General features: G+C 32.5%; 1 protein-coding gene and 1 long non-coding RNA gene across 2 annotated transcripts in view; one reads left to right on the forward strand and one right to left on the reverse strand.

The window, feature by feature from the left end:
* Nucleotides 1-17,666, forward strand: part of LOC113501718 (mucin-5AC) — a 56,581-nt gene that overhangs the window by 26,305 nt on the left and 12,610 nt on the right. Inside the window, exon 19 of the mRNA XM_026882921.1 lies at nt 16,209-16,491. Within this exon, the coding sequence (XP_026738722.1) occupies nt 16,209-16,491 (283 nt within the window). The remainder of the gene's footprint in view (nt 1-16,208; nt 16,492-17,666) is intronic.
* LOC113501720 lies at nt 1,385-16,278 on the reverse strand. Its single transcript, XR_003401310.1, has 2 exons — nt 16,192-16,278; nt 1,385-1,745 (listed from the first exon to the last, which is right to left on the reverse strand). It is a non-coding gene; the product is annotated as an uncharacterized LOC113501720 (long non-coding RNA).

Raw genomic sequence — 17,666 nt, forward strand, 5'->3', positions numbered from 1 at the left:
ACCTACGTGTTCATGTATTCATTCATAGTATACTTGTGTTTCGTCATCGAGCCTGTAGGCTGTATAGCAACGTTTTTGAAGTGATGCTGTAGTTGTGAATAATATGTATGCTGTCGAAGCTTTGAACCATGGAGAGATCATTTTTTTTAGGTCTATATGTCATTCTAATATGACTCATTTTGATTAATGTAATGAGATTTAGTTGTTTCAGTGTCTTTATTTATCATGTCAAATTATTAAAAGCGTTCAAAATCTATAGCATAGGTTTATTTGAATTCAGTAAAGTATGTTTTCGTAATACATTTTTAACACTACTACGATTTCCCTTCGCTGCTGTTAACTATTAAACAAAGGCAGACTGTCTTTTGTTTCAAAGACTCACTATCAATGTTCTAATGAATGGTAACTAGGTATAACTTAAACCCGGTAAAGATAAAATCTTTTTGAAAATTTTAAACTATAAGATATAAATCTTTATACTATTTTTCATAACGTAAATGATAGCCAAATTCTCTGTAAAGGCGTGATCATTCATAACACAAGTTTAAAAAACATTGAAAACCCTTTCATTCTTAAATTCTTTAGGAACATATTCAGTGTTTGATGCAAAATGATTTTAGGGCAATAAATAATTACCAAATGACTCAACTTTTCCCAATCTTCATACTTCTATGTACGTACTTACCAATGAATATGGAGACAAATATTACGATGTTTATGTAGTATCATCGCGACCCACTTGAGGGCCGGTTTGTAGGAGATATGAATATCAAGTAGGCTGCTCATTATATGTTATTTTCCTTATATTAGTAGACATTAGAGGAACATAGTATTAGAGGAACTTATGTAATAATATATTTGTCTTGAAGCTTAGGTACATCTGTTTTTGTATAGCATGTTTTGCGATGTTGATAAGTCATACGTAGCTTTTTCCTTCGATAAGTTTTAAATTACCTAGATTTTCTTTCATTTCTTCGCCATTGAAGTCCGTTTTTTATTCGTCTGGTTACCAGTAGCACTTATTGCTACTAATAATTGTATCATTTGGAAATCAAACCTCCTTAATTCAAATAAATCATAAAAATCACAATACTTTTTACTCATTCCTAAGTCAAAATATTATAACAGTTATTAAATTGTATTCAATAAATCTACTTCAGTCTGACGTCTACGAAACGTTTAATTTTTAAACGCTTAACCTTCCTTTTAAGTTTCAATCTAGTTTGTCACTTCAAACCTTCAATTTATGGCAGACCAATGAATAAAATCTCCCATAACGATTGAATGCTAACATTAAAAACGTTTATTGAAATGTTAACCTTTTCATATTCTCAGTTTTAGAATGCATTTTATGTTTATTAACAGCTATTGATTAAAAATTCAATTGGTATTATGTCGATATTTATTACTTTGAAATTGTTGCTATATATTTCAATCTGCACAGTTATTACCACTCTTCTTCAATACTTAATAATTTACTTCTCATCTTATAGTAAGTGAAAAATCACTTAATAGACAGAACGACATAAATATTTTTACATCTTAAAATATAGAGCTTTGGGTAGGGGTTGAATTAAGGAAACACGAAAATTGACTCAGTTTATTTAAATATCCCATAAATCTCTAAAACCAGTCATCATTAGTACTTCTTCTCGACGTCTCTTCTTGGTTCTTCACGTTTTCTTGTTCTGCATAACGCCAGAAGAATCTGGCGTTTCAGTTGCTCATTTACCTTCCATGTTTTCCTGAAACAATTTTAAACCAAACTTTAATATACTATCACGTTATTTTGTAGACTAATTTTAGATCAGAAAAAGACTGCGTATTTTATACACGGGAAACTACTATAATAATTATTTAAATAATTTTGAAAATATTAAGAAAAATTGACTACTAAATAAACACGGTAAAAATTAGTCATTTACATTTACTATACGCAGCCAATAAGAAAAGTAAAACTTTCATTACATCGTTAAAACATAAAAATAACATACAAATATCAAAACAAGCCTTATTCTAACAACCAAAAAGTTGATTATCATATCTCTCAACAAAACAATCCTACAATGCTAACAAGGTTTGTAAAACCACAGAGTAACATCGTCACAATATAGTTATTTTCTGTCTAGACTTAATTGAACACAGCTTCGTAGAGAATTGGTTCCCACGCACACCACGAGCTGATCAAGTGGAATGGCCGGTTTCACGATGCTACCACGATTTCACTACGCAAATACTTTAAGCGAATCTGTAGCTGTATTTAGTAATAATTCTTAACAGCGCGGGTAGCTGACGTCTTGTGGTACCTACATACTGCTATAGTCACTTGAATTGTTGAAAAAAGATGTAGATCCTTTATGGTTGATCTCGCTTGAGAGATCGATAGATTTAACGCTAACGGGTGTTATAATATGACTTATCTAAAGTACTAAGTATATGATTTTTATGATTTATATGATATGAATGTCGTATATCAATTTATTTAATAGAGCCCATGACAATACGTGACGTAATGAAGACATGATTGGTAAATTCATACCAGTTACTAAGTTTCCATATCACATGGATTTACCGCTTTAGTTTTATTTAAGGAAAACTTTTTGCTTCTTAAAATGTTTAATTAATATTCGTTCTAAAATACTCTAGAGGAAACCATAGTAAAAGCTATTGGCTAGACCTTGGCATTTATATGAGCTAGCCGCTAAACACAGTCCTAGCATGTTTGTTAATTTGAAACGCATAGCCTATGGTACTTTCTATAATTGGCACCTGTTCCTAACGTGCCTGAACTTTATAACAAACTAGAAATCCATGTTATCGGGCCAAGGAGACAGTGAATCAACAACAATCATTATTTAATTAATTTGAATATATTAAATTAATAAAATACTCGTTATCAAATCAATTCAATACTTCATAAACTCCAATATTTAATTTTATATCGTTAGTTAATTAGACAATAAATCATATAACTAATTAAAGGTGTCGTAAATATTTCGCATATCGACTACAGGCCACAATATCGCAGCATCCGAGAGAAAACCACTTTCTCTGCACAAATTACATGTTAAGCGAGATCTTATCTAACTGTTACGTCAATACACCTGATCTGTCGATTTTTACTTTTTAACTGTCATTTGAATGATCTATGATCGAACATTGGTAATTATGTTTTTGTGAATCGAAACATTCTGACAGAGATACTGTTTGTTATTCTGATATAAAGGCTTTATTTAGTGTTCTTAGAACAGTTATTTCTTTAATGATTTGTCGAGAATTCAAAGGTAGATAAATACAGAATAAAGAATTTCCCTTAAATCACGAAACCCTATGTTTGGAAAAAGGAAAAAAATGCAGTTAATTACAAATAATATAAAAAGAAAAATATGCATTATTTACAAAGCGTCAAAAAAGATATCCTCATCCCTGCCAAAGTCGGGAAACGTGCCCAGAAGGCTGGCTGCATTGCCACGTTGTATGGCAATGCTAATTCTTTGGGCAAAATATAGACCAGCCTTCTGATCACGTGTAGAGTCGACCAAACGCTTTGCGAGTTCTTTATAAAGAACTCGTGCACCTGGTCCCCATGTCCCGAACGTTTCGACCCCAAACGGCTCAAAAATATAATTACCAACAAGGTTATTATATTTCCGCCGTTTTAGGGCTTCCGCGGCTCCAGCAGCAGCGCCCGGCGAGACCGCTGAACTTAGAACATGGGATGGCGCGAGGGTGTCGACGCATGTCGCGTCCCACACCAAAGGCCGACCCAATTTCCAAGGCAGATATATTACAAATAATACAATGAAACCATTCAATTCTCAGACTGCACTTGAACCTGCGATGATTGCCTATAATATCAAATAAGCTGCCGAGGTAACTGAACAAGAATTTAAATTTAAGTTTAACATGACTAGTCTTACAGTGTACTTTTAATTTAGATTTTAATCACCACTTTCTTTGATATAGGCAAACAAATCTGATTAAAAGGCTAAATTCAGTCCCAATAAATACATCCTTGCAAACCAATGATAGTATCTGTTAAAGCAAACTTAAAATAGTAACCACGGACAAAAAAGATGTCTTAAAATACTTTTTAGACAATTCTTGTCTTAATTTAGCAGCAGCATTTACTATTTAAGTTAGTACAACAATTTTACTACTGTAGTGGGTGTATTGAGTACTATTGAGTCACCGTGTAACTGAGCATCTTGCGTAATAACATAACGAGGCGATCACAGATTATATCTGAGATAGTAGGTTGTATAAATATTGACGGATCGTTGAGTGACAAGTACACACGTTGAATTTCTTTTTTAGTACCTCTTCACCTGTTGATATTATATTTTAAACTTTCGTAGTATTTAGAATTATGAGTTTCTTACAATTATTAGATTTAGTATTTATGCTACGTCAAAGTCTCCTCTGTTAATTCGTCTGATCGTTAAATAAATGTAGCCTATATTACTCCCAATAACCTCCAGCATTTGCCACTAAAAGTGTCATTAATATGATCCAGCGAAAGAAAGCCTATAGAAAAAAAGAAAATTCAGAAAGTCCTCACTCTATTATCGTATTGCGTACTGCAATGTTTAAACTACGTATCGCACAAAACTAAGCTACTCCAGTTTCGTTATTACATTTTTTTTAACAATAACTATAATTAACAATTTTATTTATGAATGAATATTTCAAAATGGTGTCAGCTTACTATACTATAATCAATACACGATATTGTTTTATATTTAAAATGACTTTACATACGATTGATTCAATTATCCTTTACGTTTCACTGCATTCAAGAATCACAGAGATACCGATTCAAGTAGCATTAGCAATAATAACAGAGCAGACACACATTAAAACTGCAATCACTGAATTAACTATAATTACAAGTCATCTTACGACTCTTAACTACAACGTTTGCATTAATTAACCATTACACCGGTAAAAATATTGAGAACTTTACCACAATTACTCGGTTCCGCTTCCGTTTCGTTTTTACCCGGTAATTTGAAAACTAACAGGTATTTTTAACTGGTTCACATACATTCTCGGTACATTAACTGATATTAGTGATGTAACTACATTATGTAAGGCGCGTAAATAGGCTGTTAAGGACTTTTGTTAAACACCTTTGCCTCGTCATAAATATTAATTTAGTAATGTTTAGTCTATGGTTCAGACAAGTAAGGAGGTTGAATATTTATGGTCGTGTAACATATTTCTGTAATGATCTCTGTTTCCTGTACTTTAGAAGATATTTGCTGTTGTAACATGCGCGTAGTTTAAATAAAGTTAGGTTACATAAGATGTAATCTTGTGAAAAAATCTGCTTATACGCATTTGTGAGAAAATGAGCTCGAATATAGGCTGGTTTTAAATTAAATTGTTTTTGTTCTTGTTTCATAAAATTGCATTATTTATGTTGGAATTAAACTTAAGTATGTTATACATACAATATCTCGTTGGTGTTCATGAGAAATAATTGTATATTGTGCTAAAGGTTAATTTGCCTCAAATTAAAAACTATTCAGAATGATATACATATTATCTCTATGACTAAATAACAGTCTACATAAAAAAACCTCGTGATCCAAGTATAACATATAAACAGCCAGATAACTGCCGCAATCCAAATATAGTGTGCGCGTACGCAGCGACATCGTATCCGCAAACTTATGAAGCCATTGCGCATTCCTGTCATAGCAAGTTAGGGCCAACTCCGCTACAAATCATTTATGAACGCGATTAGATAAAACTGATCTTAGATATCGAGCAAAACCGAGAGATTTTCAGTTAAGAAAAGCTTGGACCAAAAGCTTCATTATATCCTCGATAAAGTAGAACTTCGTTTATATTTTTTCAGTATTTTGTTTCAATTGTGAAATCGAACGTTCATATTAACTCAAACTTAACTCTTGTTTAAATAGTGAAATCGATCTACCCGTCTGCAAACTTAGTTTAATGTACACACATGTTGAAATTCACCCTAAAATAAAAATACATTATCGAACTGATGCCTATACCTACACAATTACCTAACAGATAATTAAATGGAAAGCCAGTGATGCGACAAACGAGTCGCTGCGACTTTTTCGTCGGGTTGCGACACGTGTTATGCAAATTCCATTCATGATCAAATACCGACACACCCATGAGAGGTTTCCAATATACGTTTGGAGGGAAACTCGGAAAGCTGTACGTAATTATATGTTACCTATGAATACTGGCAATACTGCTATATAAGGTATTTAATAGGGCTCTTGAAAATTACATCATTTATTTTTTTGAATGAATTTTGTATGGACTTGGATGGCACCGTCCATACCTACTTTAGAGTCACAAAGCAAAACGAAATTTGCAATATCAGATAATACTTTGTAATAACAGTGCGAAATGGTTAAAGAAACGCTCTATATAAACCTTAAATCCCTATCAAGAATCTAATTTACAACTTTATAAACAGATGTCAAAATATTGTGCTGTAAATCAGTTAACCCAGATATCATAGGTAATCAATCAAGCATCAACGTCAAGCCACAAATGAGCAGTTTATTTGATCGTAGATTCCACTACCGATTCGCAGAAATGGATTTTCACATGATCAGAATGTTACACATTAAATCTTTGGATAGTACCGAAGAATATTAGGCAATGTTGAATACCTTGAGGAAAAGTTTTAGGGATACCACTTTTGTTTAAAAAAAAAGTTTGGTATGGAAGATGAAAATGGAATGGAATGTTTTTAATTTATTAGCAAAATACTGGTGAAGTAATAAAAATAAATTCGATTTCATAGATTTTAACCAGCGAGTTATCTACACTTAATAACTTCAAGTAGCGAGTTTTTCAGGCATATTTTAAAAGTTACGGTAATGACTTTAGGTGGGCAGTATAGTTTAAAATATTATTGCAATCTAAAGTATCGATGGAGTAGATATTACAACTTAAACCTAATCAACTCGATATACCGTAGATCGGTACAGATATTTCTAAAATACAATGCGTATTAAGCCCACGCATACTTCATGAATAATAATGCCTCGTCAATGAAACAATTCCTAATCAATTTGCCTAACATTTTCGGGTATTATTCGAGTAAATATCGCATATTTTGTAATCGACCCAAGGTTTAGAGAAGTGCAAATCAAACATTAAGTAATGCTATGTAGTTCATGAAGAGATCACGAGTACATTGCCAAATTGGTCTAGAAGCTAATACAACTTACGCAATTATAAATTTTACGACATTAAAAGTTAACATTATTTTTTCCAATCGATTCTAGTACCTAAGTGTATCGATAAATGTTGTCAATATAAAACTCATTAAGTTACGTATACTTCGTGCGGTTTGGCAACCATTTGCGAACATTTTTTTATGCTTTTATAGGTTTTTTCTCATGTAACTTGCCAGTGGGTGTTGGGTATCGGGTTTTTCTGCATGTCAACCAAATCTAATTTATTTTATGGGATTTTAAGATATATGAATGTACCTACGAAACTGGTTTTCGGTCGGTGAACGAATTATTTCGACGAGAATCTTTAAGCCATAATTTACATCTCGTAGAAAAAACTGGAGGATAAAATATACCCACACATAGGAACTTTTTGACAACATATTCAAACAGTATTACTATTCTGCAATAAATCATGTTCTTTGCTTACAAATAGCACATTACCATAGCCAATAGTTCGATGTCGCAAGAAAACTTTAAAAAAGTTAGCTGTCACAATATGCGCGGGAAATGAGAACTGTCACACGGCTGACGCAATGGCCCTTGAGGAAAATATTTTGAATACGTTATTTACTTAAAATTTATTTTTATAAATAACATCATCGAAATTGACTCCGACATTTCTGACGTGCTGTAAACAAGAATTTTATTTAACATCCGTACAAATTTAATAATAATTTGTTACTTGGTATTTTTTGGAAAGTTATGAAAGTTTATGATGCAAAAAACATGCTAGGGGTGTACTTCAATATTTTTCTGCTGTACATAACTGAAAAAAGACAAAATAAACGAAATAGCAGAAGCACTCTAAGAATTCGCTTTAAAATTAAATAAATGTTAAAGATAAAAAATATTTATTTAATTTAAAAATACAAGAAAAGACATTTTGAATCCTTTGGAAATCATGTAGCCGATTTTATTCCACTCTAAAGAGCTTTCAGTTCCGTCTCCGCTTCGATCCAAGTGTTTACATGTTGAGTTTAACAAAACGTTACTTCGCAGTGACCCAGTCTACGACACTAAATGTTGTATCGACAGAAGGACGCATGTTTTACATATTTAGTAGTTGTAAAAACCACGTGCTTCAAGGTCAGCCGTTCAGTCACGTCTTAACGAATATTTTAGAGATTTTTTTTACATAAGTAAATATTATAATAAGGATGGAAGTGCTTCGTAGTTTTATTAATTGTTTCCTGATGTTTTAGATATTTTCGTGATTATTAAATTAATTTATTTTTGTGAGCGTTTCAGTCTATTTGTTCGTCTTAAACCAAATTATAATGTGTGTTAACTTGTACTTTTAATCAGTAACTAAACATAAAATAATAATTGGCAAAAACCAGTTATTGAGACGTTAACTTAACGAAAACCAAACACCCAAGTTTTACACAAATTTTCTTTAATAATTAGAGAAAAATTACATAAATTGAGGATAAACTATCAATTCTACGTGGTCTATGGTTCAAAAATTAAAAAAAGAAAGTAAAGATTTTGTTATAACCTTTAAGCTGCTGCCTGACTTGACAAAGAAAGATAGAAATAAATAAATATAAAATAAAGTAGCAATTTCACAAAGAATTTTAACCCCTGTTAACCAGGAAAAACAAAGGTGGATTCACTTAACATTCTTTCGAGTTACATCGTAAAGCAATAAGATTGTTATCCAGCACTCAGTATGACCTTTAACTCAATTCTCGATGTGTGTGTGACTGGAATACATTCATGAGGATAACGTAAACATGTGTTTACATGTGCTATACGTACCTGCATGGAGTATCGATGGTAATATGTGACGACACTTGGTTCCAATGTTGGTAATAGTATACCAAGTATTGGGCCAATGGAAATATTGAAGCTATGGTAGAGTCTACGCGACAGATGCTAATATATTACGTCAATTGGTTCTAATTTTGGTAATAATACACCAAGTATTGGGCCATTGTGCCAATTGAAGCTATAGTTTTTTTTTTAAATGAGAAATAATGACGTTTAAAACCGTGAATAGGTTTTTCCATGAATTGATTATATGCTGAAAATGATTTGGCAGAAATAAGGGATACTTAAAATCTATACTTTTCTAGCGATTAAGTTAATTAAAAACGTTACCTAGCTAGCTCATCTCTTTCATAAACGTACCTTAAGTTAAATTCTAAACTTAAAACCTAATTGGTAGTTTCGAAATTTGCATTAAACGCTAATAAATTACGTGATTGTCGTAAAGACACCTCTTTGTCACGTGAGTTTGCTCAACACAAGCTGCGACCGACTTTACTAATATACCTATATAGTATTTAGTAATATAAACCAGTACAGCTTAAGTGCTTAGGCCTCAGTCCCGTTAGAGAATCTTCAGGGCCACGTACACAACACTTCAAGAGAACAAGCTTCAGTAAAATATTTTAACTCTAATTCTATCTATAATATATTCTACACAAGTTTTCCCACGTTTTTATACACTAGCTTTTTAAATCTATTAATTTACAAATAGGCTCAAGTGAAAAACATCAGATGTAATAAGTATTGCTTCGATATCAGTACAAAACAACAAGTCGTTTTTCAAGTGATTTGCTTACCCGACATTTTTAAACATATTTTCTTGAAGTAAATGAATGAATGAATTCTGTTATTATCATAGTCGGCCGTGATCCGATCATCACGTACGTCGCAAGGCCGACGAGTCCAACTGGCGCAGTAACGCTTGTCCATACAACAACTCTGAACAAATCAGAACAATTAACTACTTGTAAATAAAATTATTTCCGTATTTTTTCGCACGAACCGGTTTATGTTTTGAAGTTATTATTTTTATGAGAGTGATGAATGATGCTGTATCTTTGGCACTTTGTTTTTATTCGTCACTGGTTGATTTGACAAGGATATCAGTGAATTGCAAACAATAATTTTTCAAAACGCTATTCATACAAAGATTCGAATTTAGTATAAAAATACACAGACGAATCTAATTTGAAAAATATACCTACACATTTTTTTTTAATCCTATGAAATGTAATTTATGTATACCGACCATCCAATACCAAGAAACGTTGATTGTATTTCAATCTTAATATAAACTAATATAGAAAGTCCCTATTCAATTGAAACTTGATTGCAATATTAACTGTAATCATTTGCTATTAAGTAAATTGCATATGGACATAACTTTACCTATCATTAGTATTACATAACAATATGTTAGCTCTAAACGAATATTATTATAGGTCATTAATATTAGTTATGGGTAATTAACAATGTTGTCTTTATATCACAAGTAATCGCAAGACTTTTGCTTTGTATCATCGGGAATATTTCACAGTTACACTAACTGAAAGTGGCGTATGTGTCAATTTGTTCTCGCTGTCTGCGAAACGGCTGAACGAATTTGTACAGGGATAGGTTCAACACTAGATTAATATTTCGGTTACAACTTTTCTATTTTTTGGTTAATTTATAATATAATAATTTAATCTATGTAAAGTGCATGGACAATGTCACTGGCGAAAACTAGTTCATTAGTTATAAATGTTGGTATGTCAGTAACGCCTGTTTTAATGAACTGCTTAACATAACCAGAAACTGATGCCTTGAAGAACTAGTTATTGTAATCTGCCCTATTCTGATGTGTAATATTAATACAAATATCTGTTGTGACTTTGAATTAAGTACCTACTAAGGTGTGCCTCCTAATAGAAGGCAATTTCTACAAATTTATTTGTATTAATTGGGAGCTGATAGTAATATTTAAATGGAATCATATAGTAATGACGGAATTAATAAGGTTTGAAAAATTAATGAAAGTGTGTATGTGCAAATAATAACAATAAAATCAGACAGTACAATAAGTATTATGTGTTGAGATGTTTATGAGCAATCATAGAAAATAGATGACAATTATTAAATAAAACATTTAATAATTTTACGTCACTTTATACATTATATTGAAGTAATACCTATTGTTCCCAAATGTGTTACAAAGCAAAGCCTAGGATTATAAGGATTTTACAGCTTACTCTAATGAATACTCGAAACAGTGGAGTCATAAAATATCAAATTAAATATCACGTTGAGATTGATCAGTGATTTAATAACCCCAGCCTAGCCTAGGCTATATAACAAACACAGTATATAATTACAAAAATGATTACTTAAAAGGACCATTTAAATCGTAATAACTTAACAGCCAAAGCTAAAGCTCCTCTTTTTTACGTTTGTAGTAGTTTTGACGGAGAGATACCACTTTACGCAATTTAGTGAGGTGTGTGTGTGTGTGTGTCTTCCTTCGATAACTACAAGACTTAATTACGAAGTACTTGATTAAACAAACTGTTGCTGTTAGTTAACCATTTTATAATACAATAATGGATTTAAATGACGTTATTATTTAAATAGTTTAATAGCCATTACTCTCCCACTCCTAGATAAAGACCTCCTTTTGATTCATCCACACTGTGCTGTCTATGGCTTTTTCTGACATTAAGAATATTGTTGTATGTTGATTTTCATCCAGTTCGGTACATACCCTAAGGGTACATACTTAATATAGTTATGAAATAATAAATCATATTCTCAAAACTCAACACGGAAACACGTGACCTATACTTTGTAAGTACATGCAACTCGTTTACCTTCCAACCGGCCTACTGAGCGAATCAGAATAAATCTTCACAATTCCAAGGGCAGTTGTGGCCTTAATTACAGAAGTATTTTATAATATGGACTGATGGCCTAACACTACGTCATAAAGTAATATACTGTGTGAGAGAGATAGAGTTATAGGCAATGTAGAGCGCCATCACGCTCGCACAACTGCAATAATTTTACTTTAAGTTAAGGTGGGCTCTCTGATGATGGATGCTCGATCACCTTGAGAGCCTTCTTGGGCATCCCACCTGTACGCCTACGTTACCTACTTGTCAAATTATAGCTTTTGTTGTGTTATATGAAGGTCTGTGTAGTTAATTAGGTATGTCTAAATAAGGATCGGGTTTTGAGTAGCTGAATAGGCACAAAAAAGATGAAGTTTAATATTATGTTGTAAAGTATGTATGTCTCTGGCTTGCTTTGTTGTTGGAATGTAGAGACTAGTTGAGTCTTGAAAATGTGACTTAGGTAATACTTAAGATATAATTAATAATATATGCTGCAAGGGAAGGCTTCAATATCCAAAATAAAATGTTTTAAATAGGCTAGATGTTATCCCGCTTATATGGATCTCATTTATTTCGGTTCAAGGCAAAGATTAAATATATTATGATAAACCCATCTTGAAAAAAATTGCGTCTATAACATAAAACATTATTCTGAACATCGATAACTAGTAATTGATCTTGAAAACAAGAATGAAAAAGTAAGTAAGTCTGCCCGTGACCATGACACCTGCAAAGGTGTCGAAATGTCGGGAACTAAAATCAAATATTAAACCGCGATAAAATCCGTAAAAGTAGTTCCATTTCAATGAAAAAGTAAATTTTTAAACTACGTTTAATAGATACCAAAGCATTTTGCAATTTTTAATTTTTGAAGATCAATGGCAGCTTTTCAGAGTGTTAACCTTTATGTAATGAAGTAACAATTACTTATCTTAGTCAAGAGAACCGTTAATTTGGTTGCTGATGCATATATACAGCGTGAGTCACAATGATAATGTAAATGATACAGGGTGTGTCCATTACACGTACGTAAGACTCCATATAACTTATACAGTGGACCACATACTTTTATTAACCATGGTAACGATGATAGTCAACCTTATTGCCTTTGTAATAAAGTTGCTATAAGTGCTGGTGTTTCGGCTGATGTTGGGAAGATTGTATCTCGTTTGAATAGAAGATAAATTATGAATATTAATATGGATTAAGATTCTACTATAGTTTATATCACAAATGTGTTCTACTATTAGGCAAGCGATCAATCATTTGTAAACATGAATTCGCCGACAAGGAAAGAATTTTTTGATATGACTCCTACATTATCTTCGTACATTTATAAATAAACAACTATAGTTCTGTCGAAATAAGCCAAATGGAAATAATAATCTCATTTACACCTCCTACCTAACAATAGCCACAATAATAGTACCATTCTCATGTATTATGAGCCCTAAAAAATATAATCTTGTGATCTTTCCGCTTCGCTCGTCACAAAACGTTTGGTCACGCGCAGTTTGATCTTAAACCGACCGTGCTGTCAATCACGATACCTAAAACTACACTGCCTTAGACAATTAATTAATTTTAATATCAAGTTTCACCTTATGATTAAATCATGGCTTCGTAATTACTCAAATGAATAATACATTAAATTCAATTTAAGAATACCAGAGACAAGCGAATGTGATTTCTTTCTTTTCTTTTTATGGTTATGATGTTGTGGAATGTTGTTCAAAAAGGTTATGTAATTTTATTAACTTTCTTTTACGTAACACAAAAGAGCTAGTATTTTGCAGGATGTTTTTAACTGTAATACCGAAGTTTGGTTAGTTAAAATTTAACTTCCTTATTTGCAAATTGGGTTCATAAATAAAGGTATTACCGTTGAAATAGTTGATAAAGTAATAATGCAAATTTTATAAATTAACTTTACTTTTATTTGTATATCACACGCGTATTGGGCCGGAACAGTACTTACAGAACATTTGAATGAATGACAAAAGAAAAATATTCGTACCAACTTAAAAATAATAGATGGCGCTATTTTTTTCATGCTAGTGAACAGAGATTATAAATTTAACAAATTATAACAGTTACAAAATTAAAAGGTATCATTACTACCAAATTATAAAAAATAAAAACTGCTAAAGATTCGAACAAGTAAAGTGATCAATATATTTGCTCTAACGTGTAAAGAAACGAAAAAAATCTGCCTGTAATATAAATACGACCAGCAATATAATTGAATGATTTACAATTCAAATAAGATAGAAATGTTTTACGCAACAGTCATAAAATGTCGGAGGATCCGCCGCGGTATATTATTTAATTAAAACTAGTTTCTGACAGGTTTTCACTTTACCGAGAGTCGACAAACATTCGTCAGAAAGTTTCAGTTCTATTGTGAATGGTAATATTATAATAGTATTACGTTTTAGATTAAAAAGAAGAAAGATCTAGAAATCTAATATATGAAATACCCGTTAATTACCTATGTTAATTACCGTACTCCTTCGAAACGGTTTAGCCGATTTTCACCAAATTTTATATGCGTATTCAGTAGGTCTGAGAATCGGCTAACATCTATTTTTCATACCCCTAAGTGATGAGGGTTGATCACACTATTTTTTTTATAATGTGCCAATAACCACCATAAATAAATTTTTAAATCGTCGATGGAATTTCACAAAACTATAAAAAACAAACCAGTTCTATAAAACCTTATTTTACAACCACACGATCTGTCCTACGATTCGATCAATATTACATAATATTAGAATACTAATGATATTTAATATATTTATATAGAGAATACTTAAAGTTGAATTTCTTGATTTGACACGTGATGTTGTATAAGCAGATATGGAAATTGATTATAATAAAAATCAGAGATAAAAACTAAAGTTACTTATTAACCACTATTTTAAGTACGCTAGTCATTTTGTTGTTATTTTTTTTTGTCATTATTCGATTCCCTGGCCCCGATTCAGCTCTTTACAACGACCGATTTTAATTTCAATCATTTTTCCAACACAATAATTGGAAATTCACTGTATTGACTGTGATGTTCCGCCCCGTACTTAATTTCCAATTATTGTGTAAGAAAAAGGCTTAAAATAATAGGAATAGTGCGAATTGTACGCTCCATTCATTCATTGGCCATTGAAAATAGCAGAATTGGGACCCCCATGACAGTCTTATGAACTTTTTACCACCATAACTGATTTACATGGAAAGGAACTTTAAATCTTAAGAAACTATCTTTGCTAACCGTCTACTTCTGACATCAGCAATGCTTCATTATTGATAAAGACGGTTTCGCGTTAATAAATTGGTCTTGATTGAGATCTGTTTCTCAAGTGTAGCGAGATTAATCAATTACGTGGCTCTAACTCAAGAGTTCTCTTTATTCAACAACACGAAACAATTGATTAAAGATTTTCCGACTTGGATTTTCTAAGATTCGAAACGGTTTTGTATTGAACTTTAAATAAAATATTTTGTGAAATGTCTTATGTGTTAACTAACAATGCACGCAAAACTTCAGAAATGTATAGCTATATTTAATGTCACATGGGAATAAAACGTGCAACATTAGTGCTGTATAACATTTTCTACGTCAGTAGGCAGTTCTAACCGCAAAGGCAAAAAGTCTCAATTACACTTCGCTGTTGAAATAAACTCCAAACCACAATCAAATCTCCGTGATTCGTGTCATTACTGAACAACGTTAATCTTGACGTTTCGGATCCATTACTGCCAGCCACCTTGACTAAAATCGTGAAATATTACTGTGACGAACAAATTACCAATTAGTTTCAGTAAAAAACAAATAACCATCGACTTATCTTTATTTCATCACTCGGCAATTAATTTAACAAAGTAGCTAAAGTTTAACATTGTGTTTTCGATTCATGCAACATTAATTACCATCGCTTATACTAAGATAAACATTATAACCTATTCAATCTTCTCGATACTTTCTAGAAAACTATTTTGATTGGTCTGCGTGGGTTTTGAGATTTCATTTATGTCTATAGCTTATTTATGTAGACAGGTGCCTTCGCTTGTACAATTGTTGCGCAATTTATAAGCAAAGCTAAACTGAACGTATAACATGATAACTAAGGATATTGTGACGACCTTACAACTAGGTATACAAACAAAGCTTATGCAATAACATCTAGATATAAATAATTCTATAATGATAAACCACATTCCTTTCAGGTCAAATAAGTTAAGGCAGCATTTGGATAAGCTAACGTAATGCCTAAGTTCAAATCTATGTAAAAAAATTGAATATGACTAACCGTTTATTTTTCCACAGGCTCCAAAGCGCAGTTTCCTTCGGCGCACGAAAGCGACCGCGCCTCCAGACACGGCGGAGACAGAATCCAGCACAGATAAAACAGAAACCACCACAAACAAGTTCACTAGACGCGGGAGTTCCAAATTCAAGTCGCGAAAAGAAGCTGAACTCGAGAAAAAAGGTTCGACCACGAAGAACGAAGTGGAAAATGCGTCGCGGAGGCCATCTTTGAGCGGCGGCGCGCGGCGGAGTGAGCGACCGACGCGCAAGTTTGTGCGAGTGCGGCCGGGAGGGGCAAACGGTGAGTCCGGTTTTGCTCTTAGATATTCGCGTTTATTTTCTGTCTATTCTATAATAGTTTCCATGAAAAGCTGAGGGAAAACTTGCGGTGAAGCTGGTTGTTAGTTGTTTACCTATTAAGTATGACATTGCTACTATTTACTTTCTAAAAGATTGTTAGGCTGTGTTTACACTGCGTTAGTTACTGAAATTCTTATAAAAAAATGTATTAAAAATATTTCAGAAATAATTTAACCGCTCTCTTTACTTTTTTCTTTCTTTCGAGCTACGTAACAGCCTGTAGCATTAACTTTCATTATAGTTAATACAGACTTGTTTTACCGCAAATTTTAAACAAGAAAGTTGACTAATCATGTCAATACGTAGGTAGATACTTACGTAATACGGAATGAAACTTGTAAAAACGATCGGAATTTTTCCATCAAAGCTAGCCCTTAGTCATAGAGTGGAACAATCGAAGGTCGCTGCGTTTACTATCGTCACGATTTCATGGTGTAATGGTGGCTGCGTGCTAACTATAGCTTTTAGAAGGTAATAAGGCGCAGGCGAAAATCATTGACGAACAATTAGACTGTGATTGGAAAAAGTGAAACGGAATTGACTTTGCCATCAAAGGTAGGTAATTCAAATATATATATGTTTTATTATTGCCAAATAAAACTTGTTCACAGTAGAATTTTTACTGACAGTTGTAGCTCTTAGACTTGAAGTTATAACAAGTTTTTTTCAGGAATGTGATTTTGTTAGTCCAGTTATCAAGTAGGTTGTAAGACACCAATCAAATGTTGATTGAGTCGTAAAGAACGCTAACTAATATTTCGTTTCGTTACACAATAACGATCGAGTAAAAAAATCAATAACTTTTCACGCCTGTATTTAATACAACCCGTTCTATTCAAAATCTAAATAAAGTTAATTACACAAGACAAGTAATGTTCTGTCTTATTTATCTCTAGAACCAAACACTCACCTTTCACCGCGACCTTTGACCGTTACATAAGCAATAACAAACGTAACCTTTACTCTAGAACTCTTAACTTGGAGGGAAATCGATCGCTCTCGCTAGATGAAAGTAACATCGTAGTAAGTAGAGTCAAATTCAGGTACCCAGTCTGCTATTTTTGCAGTTCTCTTACTCCACTTTCACTGTCAGAGGACAATATAGGGTTCTATTGC

Source organism: Trichoplusia ni, chromosome 16, assembly GCF_003590095.1.
Source record: "Trichoplusia ni isolate ovarian cell line Hi5 chromosome 16, tn1, whole genome shotgun sequence".
Classification (NCBI taxonomy): Eukaryota; Metazoa; Arthropoda; class Insecta; order Lepidoptera; family Noctuidae; genus Trichoplusia; species Trichoplusia ni.